The 19,887-nt window shown below is 38.1% G+C and overlaps 1 protein-coding gene across 1 annotated transcript in view; it reads left to right on the top strand.

Moving 5' to 3' along the window:
• Window positions 1-243: 243 nt before the first annotated feature.
• Window positions 244-19,887, top strand: part of LOC111999241 (histone-lysine N-methyltransferase ASHH2) — a 38,495-nt gene continuing 18,851 nt past the window's right edge. The window contains 9 exon segments of the mRNA XM_065771240.1: window positions 244-507; window positions 659-3,933; window positions 4,354-4,561; window positions 7,570-7,736; window positions 7,888-7,967; window positions 9,886-10,017; window positions 10,120-10,236; window positions 13,602-13,694; window positions 19,557-19,634. Coding sequence (XP_065627312.1) covers window positions 906-3,933; window positions 4,354-4,561; window positions 7,570-7,736; window positions 7,888-7,967; window positions 9,886-10,017; window positions 10,120-10,236; window positions 13,602-13,694; window positions 19,557-19,634 — 3,903 coding nt within the window. The 5' untranslated portion in view covers window positions 244-507; window positions 659-905.

Genomic DNA, 19,887 nt, shown 5'->3' with positions numbered 1-19,887 from the left:
TCAACCTTTTTGTACAAATGTACCGTAGAATCCTCAAATTAACGTTAGCATACTACTACAAATGTTCATGTCTTTTTCCCAAACCCATCAACCAATTTTGACCCCCAACAACCCCCACACCCCCAAAAAAAAAAAGTGAAAAAAAAGTGCATTAAAAAAAGCCCCCAAACAATGATAAGATAGTTCATAATCATCTCTACAGATTTAAGTTGCATCAGAAAACTTTGATAGTTTGATATATATATTTATATATAAAATCTAACGCACACCGTGCCTTAGCCACCCTCTTCTCTCTGTTTCTCTCTCACAAACAACCGTTTTGTATGGTTGACGACACCACTCACTCTCTCTCTCTCTCTCACGCCAATTTTTCGTTTCTCTCTCTAAAAAAATAAAAATAAAACACCCAAAAAAAAAAAACGATTATAGCAAAAGAAAATTGTTACAATTATTAACCACAAGAATTTTCACATTTTTTTTTGGTTTTTCAATCTCTTCCACGCACAGGTATTTTTATTTTTATTTTTTCTCTCTCTCTCTCTCTCTGATTCTGTAATTGTTTCTGTTTTTTATGTTTATATTTGTGTGTGTTTTTGTTTATCTGCATTATGGTGAATTTTTCTGATATTAGGGTTTGTTTGGTTTTTGTGGTTTCTAGGGTTTTTTTCTGTGCGGCTAGAAATTCTAACGGCTTAAGGTACTGGTGTTCGTGGTTGAGTTTGAATTTGGAGAGGGTTTGTGGGTGATAAGTGATAACGAGGTTAGGGTTTTGATTCGGGGCTTGCATTGTGTTGGGTCTCGGTTATAATTTAGTTTTAGTGAGATACTAATATTTGATTGAATTTTTTAGTGGCGTAATGAGTTTGCGTTAGGTTTTTTTTGGATAGATTTGGTTGAATTTTGAGATGGGTTCGTATGAAGATGTGAACTTGGATGTAATTGAGGAACCTTTATCAGTTATTGAGCAGAATTTGAGCTTCTCAGTTTCGGTGCAATCGGGTTTTGAGGAGCAGGCGTGTTTGGAGGCAGCGTGCAGAGTGTTTGAGTCTAATGTGGAGCTCGCAAGTGCTCCGGATGTGTTTCTGGGTTCGTCTGAGGTTGATGATACTTGTCGTGTGAGCTCTGTTGAGGTTACACAGGAGGGTATGAAGGTGTTGTGTGTTAATAAAGATGATTTAGTGGGTGAGGGAGAGAATGTGGGTGATTTGATGCTGGAGAAAGTGCCGGGAAATGAATGTGGGATCAGTGGGGACTGTTTGGATGAGATTCTGTGTCTGGGTGATGTTTGTAGTTTGGAAAATGGCGGATTGTGCTTGGAGAAAGAAGGGTCTCAAGGTGAGGGTGATTATGAAAAGCCATTGGAATCTTCACCTCTGACTGATTTACAGAGGAACTGTGTTCAAATGGATGAGATGGATGGTAAGTGTGTCAGCAGTTCATCCGCAGAAAGGGTCACTGAGGTTAAAACTGATCAGAGTGGTGTTTTAGATGGGGCGGAGACTGATATTCATAGCCTAATATCTTCTTCTCAGGGTTGTGAAATGCCTTCGGATTTAATACTGAAGACTGGTTTGCCTAATAATCATACCCAGCAGTACGAGCAGGAGGACACTAAGAGTGTAGGTGGTCTTTCTTCGGAGGTTATGTATGGGAAAAGAGCTTCTTCAGCAGAGACAGAAACTATTTTTTGCAACCCGATTTTACTATCAGGTGACTTGGTGAGTAACAGTGATTGGCACAGTGATCAGAAGGATGAAAAGAATGTCAGTGATCTCTCTGCAGAAACAGTTACAGAGATTCTTGAAACAAATAACGATGTTGATACGTGCACCCAAGCATCAACTTCATGGGGTTGCCAAAGTGACTCGGAGAATTTGCATAAGGCTGAATCACGGAGTATCTGTGCAAAACAGAATGAGCAGAGTGGTGTTTTAGATGGGGTGGAGACTGATATTCATAACCTAATATCTTCTTCACAGGGTTGTGAAATGCCTTCGGATTTAGTACTGAAGACTGGTTTGCCTGATATTCATACCCAGCAGAACGAGCAGGAGGATACTAAGAGCGTAGTTGGTCTTTCTTTGGAGGTTATGGATGGGAAAAGTGATTCTTCAGCAGAGACAGAAACTGCCTTTTGCAAACCCATTTTACCTTCAGGTGACTTGGTGAGTAATGGTGACTGGCACAGTGATCAGAAGGTTGAAAAGACTGTCAGCGATCTCTCTGAAGAAACATTTACAGAGATTCTTGAAACAAAAAACGATGTTGATACGTGCACCCAAGCATCAACTTCATGGGGTTGCCAAAGTGACTCAGAGAATTTGCACAAGGCTGAATCTCTGAGTATCTGTGCAAAACAGAATGAGCAGAAGGATGGTGAGGATGTTGATGGTCCATGTGTAGAAAGGGTTTCAAATGTTGTGCAAGATAAAGGTGATATTATTACTGTTGTAAGTGTTGAATTTGACTCCCATATATTACCTTTAGAAGAAAATTCCTGCAAGTCTGAGGAAGGTGATACCAAAATAGTTGATAACTGTAATTTTGAGAAATTGGTTTCTCCTCAATCGTGTCAACCCTTTGGTATTGTCAATCATAGTACTTCTAAGGATACCCCAGATCAGGATGCTGTTGGTTCTATTAATTCTAGTAGTGTGGTGGAAAGTTCTGGACATACTGATAATGAAGGAAAAGATAATGTCAGAGTTGGTTGTGTTTCTGAAACCAAATGTCCTGAAGTTGTGTCCTCTTCTTCTCGAAGGAATAGCCAGAGAAGTAAATCAAGACAGAAAACTCATAGAAAAAGGGCTGCGAAGAAATGCAAGAATGCAGCCAATGTACCACACCCACATGAAAGTATTGGAATTGTTTTGAAGGTTGGAAGAAGGAAAAGAAGCTGTCTGTCAAAACCAGCTCGTTCTTCTATGTGGGGATTGTTGGGGCATATTACGCAATTTCTTGAACAGGGCAACATGCTTGATGGGGTCAATCAATTTCATAATCAAGGATTGGGAAAAGCAAGGCGTGGCCAAGGAAGCGGAAAGCGGAAAAAGATTCGGGGAAGTGGAAACTCAGGAGGGTCAAGGGGAAATCGTTGTGCTTCAACTGGTCTTATTCGTTTGAAGGTTAAAGTGGGGAAAGTAGCTGGTGAAAGTTGTCTGAGCAATATGGTCCCAGAGGTTGTTAATACGTTAGCATCTGCCGATGCTACTGCCAGTGATGATCAGACTGAGATGCATTCTGGAACTGGTTTAGAACTGTCAAAGTTAGCTAATGGTGTAGAAGCTAAATCGAGGGAAGATGAGACAGGATTGCACCTCCAGTGTTTCAGCAAGCTCCCAGAGAAGGCAAAAACATTGCCAGATGGTTTTATTATGGATGGACAACTTGCAACTTCGGGCTCTGAGAATACCAACATATTAGATAAGACAGCTGGAGATGCAGACAATTATCTTGAGGTTCCCTCACATGTAGTGGTTGAAGCATTGGGAGGGGAAATTGATAGTAAGTGTACAGATCCTGGAACTTCACCTGATTCGGAAGTGATCAATTTAATTCCAGATGTTCAAGTCGCTGCAAGACATCAAGCAGATTTGCATGATGCTGTTTTGACTGCCTCCAAAGATGTTGCTGCTCGAAGACGTCGTACCAGCATTAAGAGGGGAAAGAAGGATAGGCTTCCTCGTTCACGTAATTCTGTTCTGGAAGATGGATCCCAGGGTCCAGTTAGTATGAATGAAGCTAAACCATCAAAGAAACAGGGGTGCAGACAAGATATAAGTAATGGGTCCAAAGCCTCTAAATCAGCAAGCAAAAGAGGGAATGTACAAAGACAGAGGGAGAAGCAACGGAAGTCTGTTAATAATTGCAAAGTCAAGGATAAGGATGCTTGTAATCAGATTGTGTGCAAAGTGGAAACTCAGCCAGAAAGTGGTAATAGTTTGCCTAAGGCGCGTGCACACACAACACGCGCGCACACACACACACACACGCATATATTGTGTGGGGTAATTTTCATTCATAATTGTTGCTGTATCTCTTGTATACTTCTCTTCATACACACACACACACACGAGATCTAGCTCAAATGGCACTTTCTCCTTCCATTATAATGGGATGGAGAGTGAGTTCGTGGGTTCAAGACCCATTATGTGCTTTATAACTTACCAATAAAAAATATAAACGCTCTCGATCTATCTATATTTTTCATATCTATTTCTGTTATTCTCTTGTTGCTCTGTTTGTGTCTGTGTTCTTGGTTAGAGACTTCTTTAATTTTTCCCTTCTGGCTAGTTGTTTTTAGCTTAGGGAATTCATAGTCTGCTTCTAATTTAACATGACTTGATGCTGTAGGAAGTCAGAAAGTTGATGGTATTGGAAAAGCCACCACTGGTGATGATACTGCAGTCACTAACAAATCTGACTTGGAAATGGTGCGAGGTGGTCTAGAGGAGCAGCTTTTGCCCCCAAGAAAGGCCTGGGTGCTGTGTGATGATTGTCATAAATGGCGGCGTATACCAGCTGTGCTTGCAGATTTTATTGAAAAAACAAATTGCACATGGTACTTCATCTTTTATATCTCACTATATCATTTTAAAGGTTGTAGTGCTATAGAAACCTTAAGATACTCAGTATTTATGTTTTTGGCTTTAAATTAAGGCCAAAATGCAATAAGACACCTTGATGTTTAGGTTAGTTGCAAACACATCAATTTTCTTTTTAGCTCCCCGAGGTTTAATGTTGACCAAATTGATCCTCTGTCCCATTTCTGTCAATTTTAACTGACAGAAGACCACTTTATAAGAAAAAAAAAATCATTTTTTAATAAAATTTAATAAAAGCTTCACATGAATTGTCATTAAGATAATAAGCACACGACAATTGGTAGCATTGTTTGGATGGACAAGGTGAAATATTGACGATTTGCAATCTTAGGAGAAGGGGAATAATTGTTTTGAATCGATATTGCATGTGTATGATTTGTGGGGAATTGGTACATCATTTTCTTCTACACTGTGAACTGGCTGCTGATTTGTGGCCCTTAGGGTTAAATTAGGGGTTAAGCCAACATTTTTAATTTTATTAGCTGTAAATTCTGAGTATCGTGTAGTGGAAGACAATCCTTGGAACTTCTAGCCAGAATTTGTACAAATTCCACCTCAATAGGCATCTTTTCCAATTTCCAAGAAATTTGTCCATTATGTTTGATGTGGATCATATGGAGGGAATGGAATAGACATATGTTTGAGGGTATGGAGAGCGTGGGGGAGCAGCTTAAGATCGCCTTTTTAGGCATTTTGTTTGATTGGTCTTGTGCTTGGGGTTTCATGACTAGATTCTATTCCGTTGTTCTTAGTCTCTGTCCTTTGTATTCTTTGGCTACTTCCTGCTACTTTTTGCCTGCCCTCTCTGCATGAAGTAGTCTTCTTTTAATAAAATTATTCTTTTTTTCTTTTTAAAAAAGGCTCCACACTTTCTACAAGAAACTCAATTGCATCCTCAAGGTGTAAGAAGCCTCTACTCATTAATAACATGGCTGCAAGATTGGTGTGTCCTCCTCCTTAACTACTCCTTCAATCTCCACTGGCTCCATGGCTGTATTCGTAATATAATTTTTGTTGTTTTAGTCATTGACTCTGCCCTTTATGCCACTCTCTGTTCCCAAAACAATGCAATATGGAATGTCACTTTGTTCTTTCCCTTCATATAGTCCACAACAGACGTAAAGGAACAAGATTCCAGACACCTGAAGAAGTAGACCCTCCAATTCACCACCCATATAATAAATTAATTTATAAATTATAATTTTTTATACTCCTTGGCAAGGAGCAAGAGGATTCCCAGTGTAGTCAAAGGGGAGCCAGGCGCTCGCCTAGGTGCCTGGGCGAGGTGCCTTTAGAGACTAGGCAAGCGAGGCGACTGCCTTAAGCCATGAAAAAGGTGCTAAGGCGAGAGCCTTAAGTTATATTATTTATTTTTTTAAATAATTTTTTTTAATAGAAGTTTGTTGTGAAACCTATTTTAGATTATTAATTTCATAAGGCATGTTATAAAACCTATTGTTAGTTAAATTAATTTACAAATTTGTTTTGTAAAACTTATTTTTTATATAGAAGCTTGTAGTAAAACGTATTGTTAGAATTAACTAATAGAGCCTAAACCATGCTAATCCTATTCTGAAATAATTTTATAGACCTAATTTCTTCATGCTTCACATTGAAAAACACTTCATTATAAACCGGCGCTCTTCGGACGTATGGAATATGGTTCCTGGTTGTTTGATGTGGGTTGTTTGGTTGGAAAGAAACCGGTGCTCTTTTGAGAATCTGGAGAGAACGTTTGATCAGTTACAAGAGCTCAGCCGAAATACTCTTTTTGAATGGGCTAAGTGCTGGGGTTATTCAAACTGTTCTTCTGCTTTGGAGTTCTTTTCTACCCTTAGTAGTGCCACTTAAGTTGCTTCTCTTATTCTGTTTTCAGTTGTTTTTGTTTGCTGTTTTTTGTGTTCACCATCATGAACACCTGTAATGGCTGTTTGCGTTTTTCTTGTTGAATAAAAGTCTTATTACTTATCAAAAAAAAAAAAATATATATATATATATATATTAAGAATTTGGTGCCTCACCATCATGAACACCTGTAATGGCTGTTTGCGTTTTTCTTGTTGAATAAAAGTCTTATTACTTATCAAAAAAAAAAAAATATATATATATATATATATTAAGAATTTGGTGCCTCGCTTTACTCGGGCTAGCGCCTTTTTGTCGCCTCACGTCTCGGGCGATACAAGGCCTTGGCGCCTTAAGGTCGCCTTTCGCCTTTGACTACCTTGAGGATTCCTAAATATTTATGTGAGTGTTTGAGAATATAATTACTGGGTGCTAGAATTCACAGTTCTTAATCAGGATTACTAGAAATTGTGTCAATGTCAGAAGAATGAAGAACCAACGAGAAACTGCGACTGACTTGGTTTTCACTTTCCACAAATTAAAAGAATACCATAAAAGAATAATAAAAGAACAATTTATTTCAACCTGAGAATACCATACTTAATGTAAAAAAAAAAAATTAAAGAACATAAAGGAAAAAAAAAAAAAATTAACAATACCTATAATTTAATATTTTCTATTTACTTTACATCCAAACAATGAAATTTGTGAATGATTGGAATGTGAATCCCATAAATTGTAAATTTATGTGTAATTAACAATTTCTTCACCCAAACACATGTAGAGAGTTTCCCTCTTTGCCGTGTTGGAGTTCACCCTTTTGCAGAAGTTCCATATCTCATTGCTGTTTTGGTACTTTTGATTCTGTTGTCTGAAGATATTGTCATTCCACTGTAGTTTGGTACATGGAACCGTATGTGGTTTCAATACATTGTGCGTTTTTAATTTCTATTTTTGGTACTTGGTATAATATATAGTCCATTATTTCAACTTGTTTTATGTTTTCACTTTCTATTATGAAGGTATACATAGCTAATGTGTATGCTGTCATATTTTTTTTACCCGAAACTTTCATTTAATGTCTTGCATTTGATTTTGCTTATGTTTTTCATTTTCAAAGGACCTGTAAGGACAACTTGGATAAAGCCTTTGCTGCTTGCTCAATACCCCAAGAGAAGTCAAATGCAGAGATTAATGTGGAGTTGGATATATCTGATGCCTCTGGTGAAGAAGATGCTTGTGGTGCCCGTTTAAATTTTAAGGGATTGGATTGTAGGCGTTCAACAGGTATGTGATCTTTGCTACAGATAGCAGACCTGTAAGGTCGTTTGCAAGCTTGAAGCTAGCCTGAGCTGGGGGCCTTAAGTCATCCTTTTCTTGTAAGGTCATTTGAATTCTGACACTTTTTGTTTGTTTGTTTGTTTTGAATGCGCTGCAGGTTACCAAGATTCAACTTTTAAATGTATTTCTACTAATGAGTTTCTGCATCGTAAGCGTAGAAGTCAGACTATTGATGAGGTATGTAATTGATAGATAATTTCAAATATTGTGCTATTCTTTATTTGGCTACCTTGTGTATTCTTTTCACTAGACTTTGAAGCTTTTTTAACTTGTCTTTTCTGTGCCTGTACATAGCCTGTGTATTGGGATTGCACATTTTATTAATGAATTTATTTACTTATCCTTTTTTTTTTTTTTTTTAATAATAAAATTATCTGCTCTTGTACTAATAATGAAAAGGATTGTGCTGCATGATGAGTAACATGATCTATATTATCAACAAAGCAAACCCTCCTACTATTTTTCAATCTGGTTTTGCGCTGAAGACTCCCATGTTGCACCCATTTTAACTAGAGAAATGAAAAAACACATTAAAAAAAATCATATTTGTAATTTAGCTATTGGATAAATTAGAATGAAATTAGCGTAACTTATTTTTTAATTGATTCTACCCAGTTTGCTTTTCCTCCACATTCTCTCTCAAAATTTCCCCCCCTTCACTTTGTTTAAACGCACTTTGAAACCATATGTTCTCTTTGTTCTCTCTTAGGGCGCCTTTGATACATGCATGGCGGGGCACATGCATGGAAAGGCATTGTGTATTATGTTGAGAAGCAAAAATACACGTGAAGGTGAATGGTGGCCATGTTGGATCTGTATCTGATAGGTGCTGGATTGGGCCTGAACATTTTATTCTCTGCTTGGCGATGTTTAAAGTTCAAATTATAAAGAAGCATCATAGTTTTTGTATACATGCTAGTGAGAGTTGTAGCTCATTTACATGTGTGCAATAACTATGATGCTGACCAGCATGCCAAAACAAATTTTGCTTGTTTTTAATATAGAATAGCCAACAAACTCTAGTTCAACTGGCAACTCTTCCACTTACAAGTGTTAGATGGAGGGTGAGGTTGTGGGCTCAAGATGCATTGGGTGTGAGTACCCATTCAATGGAAAGTGGTACTATACAGATCTTGAAATTTTTTTTGGGTAAGTGACGCATCTAGAGTGGGTTTTGAACTCATAACCTCACCCTTGGCACAATATTGTAGTAGGAGGAAATTCCATTTGAGCCATAGCTCAGTGGCAGACAGATCTTAATTACTGTACTGTACTTTACAATTACTATTTTCACATGATCAATTAAATTTGTATGCAATATAAATGATATATCTTTTTGTCAGGTAACACATATTGTATCCAATGTGATTATTATCACTCTCTCTCTCTCTCTCTGGCGTGCGTGCGCTCTGTGAAGTAATTAATTTCCAATATTGGTTGGGTTTCATCTTCAATTGCTGATGTGGCATTCAGTATCTGTTTTTTCTTCTTTTGTGTTGATATTTAGCTTATTTTATGTTTCTTGAACATTGATAGGGTACTCTATCTTCCAGCAGAGTCTAGCACTTCTGCTTCTGGCTGTAGTGGTGTCTTACCCTATGTTTTCTCGAGTACCATGGTATCTCATCCATTTTACAGTTTTGATGCATTCTTTTGTTTCCGGTATCTACTATTGATGTTTCAATGTGTCATTTGCGTAAAATAAATGACATTACTAGTTCTAATATTGGAGGTCAAGTCTTCTAGTCTCTAACTTTGACAGTACTGTAGTTATTCCCGAATGAAGGATTGGTAATTACAGTGTGTGATTCCATAGGTGTGTATTATTTTCAGTGTTTATTAGTTGAGTTTTTTGGCTATCCTGACTACATCATTAACCTTTTTTTTTCCTCTTTTTTTTTTTTTACTTTTTCTCTTTTTGTTTAGCACTTGGATGTTTGCTCTTGATATGATTAATAAACTAGCATTCGATTTTCCATTAGCTTTTGCCTTTTTATCAATTGTATTTGTTATGTGCAAAAGGCTGTTGCAAGCTGAGGCTTTGTAGATCAGTTCATCCTTTCTAACATTGTGTATTTTACAAATTTCTCATCAGATAATGGTTTGCAGTTGCAAGCCACCTTCAAAAGGCCAGTTGGGTTGTGGAGAAGGATGCCTGAACCGGATGCTTAGCATTGAATGTGTCCAAGGCGCCTGCCCATGTGGGGACTTATGTTCTAATCAACAGGTATTTCAGCTTTTCATTGCTGCTATATGTTTACCTGTTTCTTTTAGTGAATTTAATTATTTGTTTTAAGGGCATTGTTTTAGTCCAAATCTTCGCTTTCAGTTTCAGAAACAGAAGTATGCCAACCTGGAGTGGTTTCGATGTGGGAAGAAAGGTTACGGGCTAAAGTTGCTGGAGGATATACCCGAAGGGAAGTTTCTTATTGAATATGTTGGAGAGGTAACATAAGAACTCTTCTCTCTTTCTCTTTCTTCTTTTTCTTCTTCTTGTCTTTTATTGTTATGATGAGTCCATAGGTTTCTCTGCCTAGTGGTAAGTTCAGATGCTGTTGGTTAAATGAGGAAATACAAAGCCTTGTTTCTTTCTGCTAATTTTTAAATTTAAAATCATGGCTGTGCTATATTTTTTTCAAAATTAACAAAAACCATTTGGCGGAGGGTTATTGCCACCAAATGGTTATGGAGGTTTGGCCAAGAAGGAACTAGTCTTTGGCGGAGGGTTATTGCCACCAAATATGGCGAGGATCAAGGGGGGTGGAATACTAAAGATTGTAGAAGGGCACACGGGTGCGGCCTTTGGCGTGGTATTAATGTCGGTTGGGCGAGGTTCTCCAAACACTTAGTTTTTGTGGTGGGTGATGGTTCCCGTATTCGTTTTTGGCATGATAGGTGGGTTGGGGATTTCACTCTTAAAATGCTCTATCCTCAGTTATTTGCGTGTTCTAGTGACAAGGAAGCCTATATTTCTGATTTGTTCTTTTTTTTTTTTTTTTTAATAATAAAATTATCTGCTCTTGTACTAATAATGAAAAGGATTGTGCTGCATGATGAGTAACATGATCTATATTATCAACAAAGCAAACCCTCCTACTATTTTTCAATCTGGTTTTGCGCTGAAGACTCCCATGTTGCACCCATTTTAACTAGAGAAATGAAAAAACACATTAAAAAAAATCATATTTGTAATTTAGCTATTGGATAAATTAGAATGAAATTAGCGTAACTTATTTTTTAATTGATTCTACCCAGTTTGCTTTTCCTCCACATTCTCTCTCAAAATTTCCCCCCCTTCACTTTGTTTAAACACACTTTGAAACCATATGTTCTCTTTGTTCTCTCTTAGGGCGCCTTTGATACATGCATGGCGGGGCACATGCATGGAAAGGCATTGTGTATTATGTTGAGAAGCAAAAATACACGTGAAGGTGAATGGTGGCCATGTTGGATCTGTATCTGATAGGTGCTGGATTGGGCCTGAACATTTTATTCTCTGCTTGGCGATGTTTAAAGTTCAAATTATAAAGAAGCATCATAGTTTTTGTATACATGCTAGTGAGAGTTGTAGCTCATTTACATGTGTGCAATAACTATGATGCTGACCAGCATGCCAAAACAAATTTTGCTTGTTTTTAATATAGAATAGCCAACAAACTCTAGTTCAACTGGCAACTCTTCCACTTACAAGTGTTAGATGGAGGGTGAGGTTGTGGGCTCAAGATGCATTGGGTGTGAGTACCCATTCAATGGAAAGTGGTACTATACAGATCTTGAAATTTTTTTTGGGTAAGTGACGCATCTAGAGTGGGTTTTGAACTCATAACCTCACCCTTGGCACAATATTGTAGTAGGAGGAAATTCCATTTGAGCCATAGCTCAGTGGCAGACAGATCTTAATTACTGTACTGTACTTTACAATTACTATTTTCACATGATCAATTAAATTTGTATGCAATATAAATGATATATCTTTTTGTCAGGTAACACATATTGTATCCAATGTGATTATTATCACTCTCTCTCTCTCTCTCTGGCGTGCGTGCGCTCTGTGAAGTAATTAATTTCCAATATTGGTTGGGTTTCATCTTCAATTGCTGATGTGGCATTCAGTATCTGTTTTTTCTTCTTTTGTGTTGATATTTAGCTTATTTTATGTTTCTTGAACATTGATAGGGTACTCTATCTTCCAGCAGAGTCTAGCACTTCTGCTTCTGGCTGTAGTGGTGTCTTACCCTATGTTTTCTCGAGTACCATGGTATCTCATCCATTTTACAGTTTTGATGCATTCTTTTGTTTCCGGTATCTACTATTGATGTTTCAATGTGTCATTTGCGTAAAATAAATGACATTACTAGTTCTAATATTGGAGGTCAAGTCTTCTAGTCTCTAACTTTGACAGTACTGTAGTTATTCCCGAATGAAGGATTGGTAATTACAGTGTGTGATTCCATAGGTGTGTATTATTTTCAGTGTTTATTAGTTGAGTTTTTTGGCTATCCTGACTACATCATTAACCTTTTTTTTTCCTGTTTTTTTTTTTTTTTACTTTTTCTCTTTTTGTTTAGCACTTGGATGTTTGCTCTTGATATGATTAATAAACTAGCATTCGATTTTCCATTAGCTTTTGCCTTTTTATCAATTGTATTTGTTATGTGCAAAAGGCTGTTGCAAGCTGAGGCTTTGTAGATCAGTTCATCCTTTCTAACATTGTGTATTTTACAAATTTCTCATCAGATAATGGTTTGCAGTTGCAAGCCACCTTCAAAAGGCCAGTTGGGTTGTGGAGAAGGATGCCTGAACCGGATGCTTAGCATTGAATGTGTCCAAGGCGCCTGCCCATGTGGGGACTTATGTTCTAATCAACAGGTATTTCAGCTTTTCATTGCTGCTATATGTTTACCTGTTTCTTTTAGTGAATTTAATTATTTGTTTTAAGGGCATTGTTTTAGTCCAAATCTTCGCTTTCAGTTTCAGAAACAGAAGTATGCCAACCTGGAGTGGTTTCGATGTGGGAAGAAAGGTTACGGGCTAAAGTTGCTTGAGGATATACCCGAAGGGAAGTTTCTTATTGAATATGTTGGAGAGGTAACATAAGAACTCTTCTCTCTTTCTCTTTCTTCTTTTTCTTCTTCTTGTCTTTTATTGTTATGATGAGTCCATAGGTTTCTCTGCCTAGTGGTAAGTTCAGATGCTGTTGGTTAAATGAGGAAATACAAAGCCTTGTTTCTTTCTGCTAATTTTTAAATTTAAAATCATGGCTGTGCTATATTTTTTTCAAAATTAACAAAAACCATTTCATATGTTGGCAGTGCAGCAAGGTTAGATTGCTTTCCATGTGAATTCCCTCTCTCTCTCTCTCTCTCTCTCTCACACACACACACACACACACACACCCACACCCACCCGCGACACACACTCGCACACACAAAGGAGACCAAGGATTTCATGGCAAGCCTCTTTACTTTTAACTGCATGGTTTCCCTGCACATACCAACCTGATAACCAACATGCAAAGAAGAATTCATGTAACCTAGCCTGATATAATTGGACAAGGCTTAGCTGAATTGGCTGGCAACATAAGTTTCATTGTCTTTTCCATCAATGAAGGGTGACACATAGCTGAACTTTCTTATTTTGCTAATTTAGTAAATCTCTCAGTGGTATATAAGAATAAAATCTTAACAGGAACTTTCCCTTGACCCAGTTATATCTACTTAAGTGCTTTGATGTGTGTTTGTGTGTGTGGAGGTGTAGTGTATCTGTAATGCGACTTTCTCTGACAATAATTTTAATATATGGATCCTCCAGGTGCTTAATATGCAAGCTTATGAGGCAAGACAAAAAGAGTACGCTTTGAACGGCCATAGACATTTCTATTTCATGACATTGAATGGCAGTGAGGTAAGGTTTGGATATTTCCTTTTAATTCGCTTTTCCCTCAAACTTCAGTGACTTCTTATTTAATAAAAAATTTATAGCCGCATCTTGTGGTTTTAAATGCTTTATTGTTTGGAAAAGCTTCTCTGGTTTTAGTCCTCAATGAGGGTAGTTTCATGACCTTAAGTTCTATAGACTTATATATTTTGGAAACTTCTGGATTTATGTGTATCTGTTGTTCTATGTGGTGTCCAATTGTTTTTCTGCTCCCCATTCCTGCCCCCCAAAATTAGACATTCAATTTCTCAGGGTAGCAATCTTGTTTGTCTTTTTCCAGTTTACTTTTCATCAACGAAAAGTTATAGCGACTTACAAAAACAAGAGATTATTTTCTTATGAGCAAAGCTTGTACTTGTGACGTAGGAAAAGTATTGGGGATGGTATAAATGAATAGGCATGTTAACATTAACAAGTATTGAGAATTGCATTCTGTGTTATGATTTTTAGGCCATTGATTGTTGGACAATAGTTTCGGATTTCTCAACTTGATCTTATAAGTTGTCTTGGTATTTTCTTCTTAGGATCTCAGGTTGTTACAATGTTTATTACAGTGGTTGTTCATGTGGGAAACTGATGCAGGACCGTTAAGAAATTCAGCACTACTAGGTTTCTTGATGAATTCTTGAATAAGGATTGATGTTTAAGAGTTTAGTTTAGAAAAGAATGAATGTTGACGGCTGTTTGGGGCTGAAACAGGGGATAAACAGGAAATAACATAAATAAAATGCTAGGCAATCACACCTAGGTCTTCCTAAGCATCACACCTAGGGTTCTTTGGCATCACATGAACTTTGCATCACACAAACAAAGCTTAAATAAGTTGCTGAATTTTATTAATCAATCACAATATTCTACCATAACATGACCACATAAGAGTCTTTATATAGAGGCTATAGTTATCCTTTTCCTAGTAGGACTTGGGACTCTAAATAACCTATTCTTAGAATGGGAATACTAATAATAATTAAATAAATGACTTAATAATACATAAACATAAAAAAAGACTCATGAACCTTTGGTACGGCCAAAGACAGCCCATTCCAGATTTCTTGAAATTACCAAATTGCCCTTATTCTAATAGAACTTAAATAAAACTGATTAGGGTCAAATGTATCCCTCGTTGACCCAAAATGGTGTGGGCTTTTTTACTTGCTTCTCGGGCCCAAGAAGTTTTGAAATGGGTGAATCCTCTGTGATGACAAGCCCAACACCCCTGGCCCACTCGGTGAAGCCTAAGTCATCTCTTTCAGACCAGACCGAACCTTTAAGTTATAAAATCAAAGGGGCTGAGCGACAGGGAGAGCCTACGTTGCTCGGTAGTCGCACCTGTTCTGTGGGCATCAGCTCCGATAGCCACACAGTGGCTGGGTTAGAGGCTGGGATCAATTCCGTAGGTGCCGAGGTGGAACCGATGGAGGATAATCAGAGCTGTCTTGATGGGTTTTGCTCCAACAGCACCGCGGTAGATAGGTTGGAGGTTGGGACCAGCTCCGATGGTCTTGTGGCGGTTCCAATGGTGACCGATTGTCTTTTTTCTGCTGGGTTTAACTTGAACGGCCACGAGTCAGTTGGGTTCAACTCTGATGCCTTCACGTTGGCTCTGGGCAAGTCCGATAAGGCAAGTTCGCAACTTTTGAAGGGTATTTTCTTGGCAAATATCCTTAAAAGACTCTCGGTTGCGGGTTTGGTGGATTTTGGTGTCAATAGTGAGGATAAACTTGGAAGTGAGTGTAGAGTGCTCGTGATTCAAGGGGTGCATAACAAAGGTAACAGGTCAAGTGATATGTATGAGATTGGCCAGCCCAATTTAGCTTTGATGGAACCGAAGTCAGTTAGTGGCCCATCTGTTTTAGCAGTCTCGACGGTGGAGGAAGTGGCTTTCCCAGAAGTGGTCTTGGGTAAGGAGGAGAGGTTGGCTGATTGTAATCCATTGGTTACTATTATCCCTCAGGGGTGGGCCTTGTCGATGGAAGCGCATAACGATTCTGAGGTATTAGATTTGGGTGGTATATTGGATGTCTCTAATTGGGTGAAAAACAGAATCCCAGGTTTTAGTAAATGATAGGGCTTTCTGTGAAACATCATGAACAATTGTGTATTGCCTATCTTCAAAGACTAGAAAAGGAGATGGAGGTTATTAACCAGCAGCGGAAGAAAGCAGCTGCTAACCAGAAAGTGGCATCATTCACTGGTAAAGGGAAGAGAGAGTTGAGGAATTTAATCTCAACGGTTAACTACGATGGGAGATAGTGTGTTGGAAGTGTGGTAGAGATAGTTGTGGGGCCTTAAAAGTCTTTATGAAGCTGAAAATGGTTACATGGAATGTTAGAGGTTTGAATGACTCCAAGAAACGTCTGGTAGTGAAAAACTTGTTACGTGAATGGAAGTGTGATGTTGTATGCCTTCAAGAAACTAAGCTTGCTGGCATAGATAGGCAGCTGGTTTGCAGTATTTGGGGCTGTTTGTATGTGGATTGGGTGGCTTTAGATGCTGATCAGACGGCTGGTGGGGTCTCGATTATGTGGGATAGGAGGGTTTTAGAAAAATTGGACGTTCTGGTGGGCTTGTTTTCGGTGTCGGTTCAGTGGAAAGGTGTGGAGGATGGTTTTATTTGGGCATGCTCAGGGGTGTATGGCCCAAATGATAACAACTTGAGGGGTGATTTATGGGATGAGTTGGGGGGTATTCAGCAGTATTGGAATGTTCCTTGGTGTTGTTTTGGGGATTTTAATATCGTTCGTTTTCCTAGTGAACGGAGGGGTGGGTCTAGGCTTACTCCAGCTATGGAAAATTTTTCTGAATTTATTGAAGATTTAAACTTGATAGATTTGCCGTTGGAGGGAGGGAGTTATACATGGTCTAGTGGTACTGACCAGCCATCCATGTCTAGGATCGATAGGGCTCTAGTGTCACATGACTGGGAGCATCATTTTCCGGATGTGACCCAACGAATTCTACCACGACTGGTCTCAGATCATTTCCCAATTCTCTTGGAGGCAGGGGGTATGGTGAAGGGAAAAAGTCCCTTCCGGTTTGAGAACATGTGGTTGAAGTCGGACGGGTTTGTTGATAGAGTAGACTCATGGTGGAATCACCATTCTTTTTCGGGTACATCTAGTTATGTGTTTGCTAAAAAATTGAAAGCTTTGAAAGATGACATTATTCAGTGGAATCGCCAAGAGTTTGGCAATGTCGGGCGCCGGAAGAAAGAATTATTGGGGGCCTTAGAGTCATTAGATGCTAAGGAAGGGGTTCTCGGACTCACTGAGATGGAGAGAAATGAGAAAAATGAAGTGAGATCACAGGTAGAGCATCTTATTTCTCTTGAGGAGATCTCCTGGAGACAAAAATCGAGGATGTTATGCATTAAGGAAGGAGATAATAATACTAAGTTCTTCCACAAGATGGCCAATTCTCATAGAAGGTTTAACCATCTGAATTTCTTAGAAGTGGATGGGGTGATTTATGAGGAAGAAGCAGTAGTGGCTGCTCAGGTAGCTCAATTCTATAAAACTCTGTATCAGGAGCCTGAGGAGTGGAGACCTTTTGTGGAAGGATTGGAGTTTGATCAAATAAGGGAGTTGGAGAGGGGCTGGTTGGAGAGGAGATTTGAGAAGGACGAGATTCTATCAGTGGTCAGAGATATGGAAGGGGATAAAGCTCCAGGTCCAGATGGCTTTTCTATGACCTTTTTCCATCATTGCTGGAGAATAGTAGAAAGAGATGTTTTAGCAGTTTTTGATGAGTTCTATCAATACTGTAAGTTTGAAAAATCTCTTAATGCTACCTTTATAGCCTTGATTCCTAAGAAGAATGATGCCTCTAATCACGGGTGATAACTTGCAGCTTAGAGGCTTTGATTTTGTTGACTGGTGTATTATGTGTCGTTGCTGTGGTGAGACCGTGAATCATTTGTTGTTACATTGTGGAAAGGCTTATTGGCTATGGAGCTTTGTCTTTAGGACTTTTGGGATTTCACGGGTTCCCTCATGTACGGTGTCAGATTTTCTATTTAGTTGGTGGAATTGGTTGGGGAAGCGTTCATCTTTCATTTGGAACTTAGTTCCGTTGTGTTTGATGCGGTGTATTTGGAAGGAACGCAATCGGCGGACATTTGAGGATTTGGATAGATCTGAGGACCAAATGCTTGCGATCTTTTCTGGTTCTCTATTTGATTGGGCTAGGGCTTGGGGACTCACATCTAGTGACTCTCTTCCTCTATTCCTTAGCTCTCTTTCTTTGTAATCTAAGTTGTTTCTTTTTTTACTTTTGTTATGCTGGTGCTAATTTGCATCTAGCAGTTTTTGAATATATTTGTTCTTACCTATCAAAAAAAAAAAAACTGATTCAGCAGCTTCTCAACCTGAAAGACTTAATGCTAATAACTAAAATGACCTATCGAAGGTGCTAAGAAGGTCCGACATTAGAACTAGACCACTATTGTTGAATCTTTGAGCTCTTCCTTATCTTCATTAGAAACTCTGTTGGTGTCTAAGATGGTAGAGATGGTGGTGGATAATTGGATTTGTTAGGTGCTTCTTGGCCATTTTTTATTAGTGACAGGTTGGGTGTTGGGATTGATGAGGTCAGTTGGAATAGGGATGTTCATTGGTCTGTGCTGTTGGTTTTTGTGGAGGTTTTCTTTCAGCACTAACCTGATGTCCATTTGGTACAACTTATTTTTTAGCTTTTTGAAAAGGAAATAGTTTACATCCAATCTGGTTTGGGGGAAAATTCCTCCAACCCACTATCTGGTGATTGATAAAATCATCTATGTATACTTTTGGTCACATGAATTATTTAATAAGTCATGTGATTTTTTTAAATAATATACGTGGATGATTTTATGAGTTGCCACATAATGCGTTGGAGGAGATTCCTCCAAACCGGTTTGGATGAAAACTTCGTCCGTTTGAAAAAGCACTTTGAAAAAAGTGAAGTTTAAAAAAATTGCAATTTGTAAAGTGCGGTTTTTCACCGAATTACCAAATTGGTAAGTCTCTGTAACTTTTACCCACCTAGTCAGTTTCCCAATATTGGGAACTGATCTGCCCCATTTGGGGGGGGGGGGGGGATGCCTAGTTGCACCGAGCTTGGTTTTTCAGATTGGTGTGGTTGGCTTTGTCGGTGTGCGGGGGGGAGATAAAATCAACCGCAAGGAGGTGTCAAAAAGAAAAACACGTCTTAATCGAAAAATAACCACTGCAAAGTGCTCTCTGCTTAATCACAGCAGATTGACCGAAGAAAGACCAAAAAAGGATATTCAAGTGGGGTGGTGATAATGTTTTTTAGAAAATGAGTCATCTTTCAAAAAGAATTTTCTACTATCTCATTTTCCTATGTTTGGTAGCAACCTTAAATGAGTTAAAAAACAATCTCCTAACTTCCCTTATTTAGTTTGTTGTGAGATAGAGTTATTTTCCAAAATTTTTTAATGGAAAGCAATCTTTAAAAATAAAGCCATACTTTTTTTTGTTTACCGAATATAGTTCTCCTTTTACTCATTTTTCCTGATGCTACCAGACACTGCAAAACACGGAAAACTATCTTTACTTAAAGTTTTCTACTGAAACAAATAGAGAGTAAAATTGCACAAAAACAAACCAAATAAATGAAAAATTAAGCCAATTTAGGGCATTGAGCTAAATGGGAACTTGTTTAAAAGCATTCTCCTTTGATCTTTGTATGATTGGCTTCATGTTATAGGCTGTATTGTCAAATTTAATTGTTCTTCCTTTGGTCCTCATTCCCCTTCAAATATAATTTTTAGTTCTATTGTCTCACTCTATCTTGATTATCGGTCATTCACATCTTCCATTGTTTCAGGTAATAGATGCATGTGCAAAAGGAAATTTGGGCCGTTTCATTAACCATAGTTGTGATCCTAATTGCCGTACTGAAAAGGTGAATTTATTGTATTCCGATGTAGTCTTAAAGGAAACTTCTGCTATTAATACCTGTCAGATGTTACTGCATTAAATTTTCATATACATTAAATTAAGAGACCTGAATTTAGTAATTGATGAGATTTGCATACATGAAGTGTAATATTCTTTTTGTTTACTCCATTACCATGTTTGTATATGTAAGAGTAGAGACTTTCCAATTGATTTAGTGCTTATTTTGTTTCCTTTTATATGTTTTTTTTTTTTTTTTA

Source organism: Quercus suber, unplaced genomic scaffold (assembly GCF_002906115.3).
Source record: "Quercus suber isolate HL8 unplaced genomic scaffold, Cork oak 2.0 scaffold_4, whole genome shotgun sequence".
Lineage (NCBI taxonomy): Eukaryota > Viridiplantae > Streptophyta > Magnoliopsida > Fagales > Fagaceae > Quercus > Quercus suber.
The sequence above is the reverse complement of the archived record's forward strand: the minus strand, read 5'-3'. Positions and strand labels throughout refer to the sequence as shown.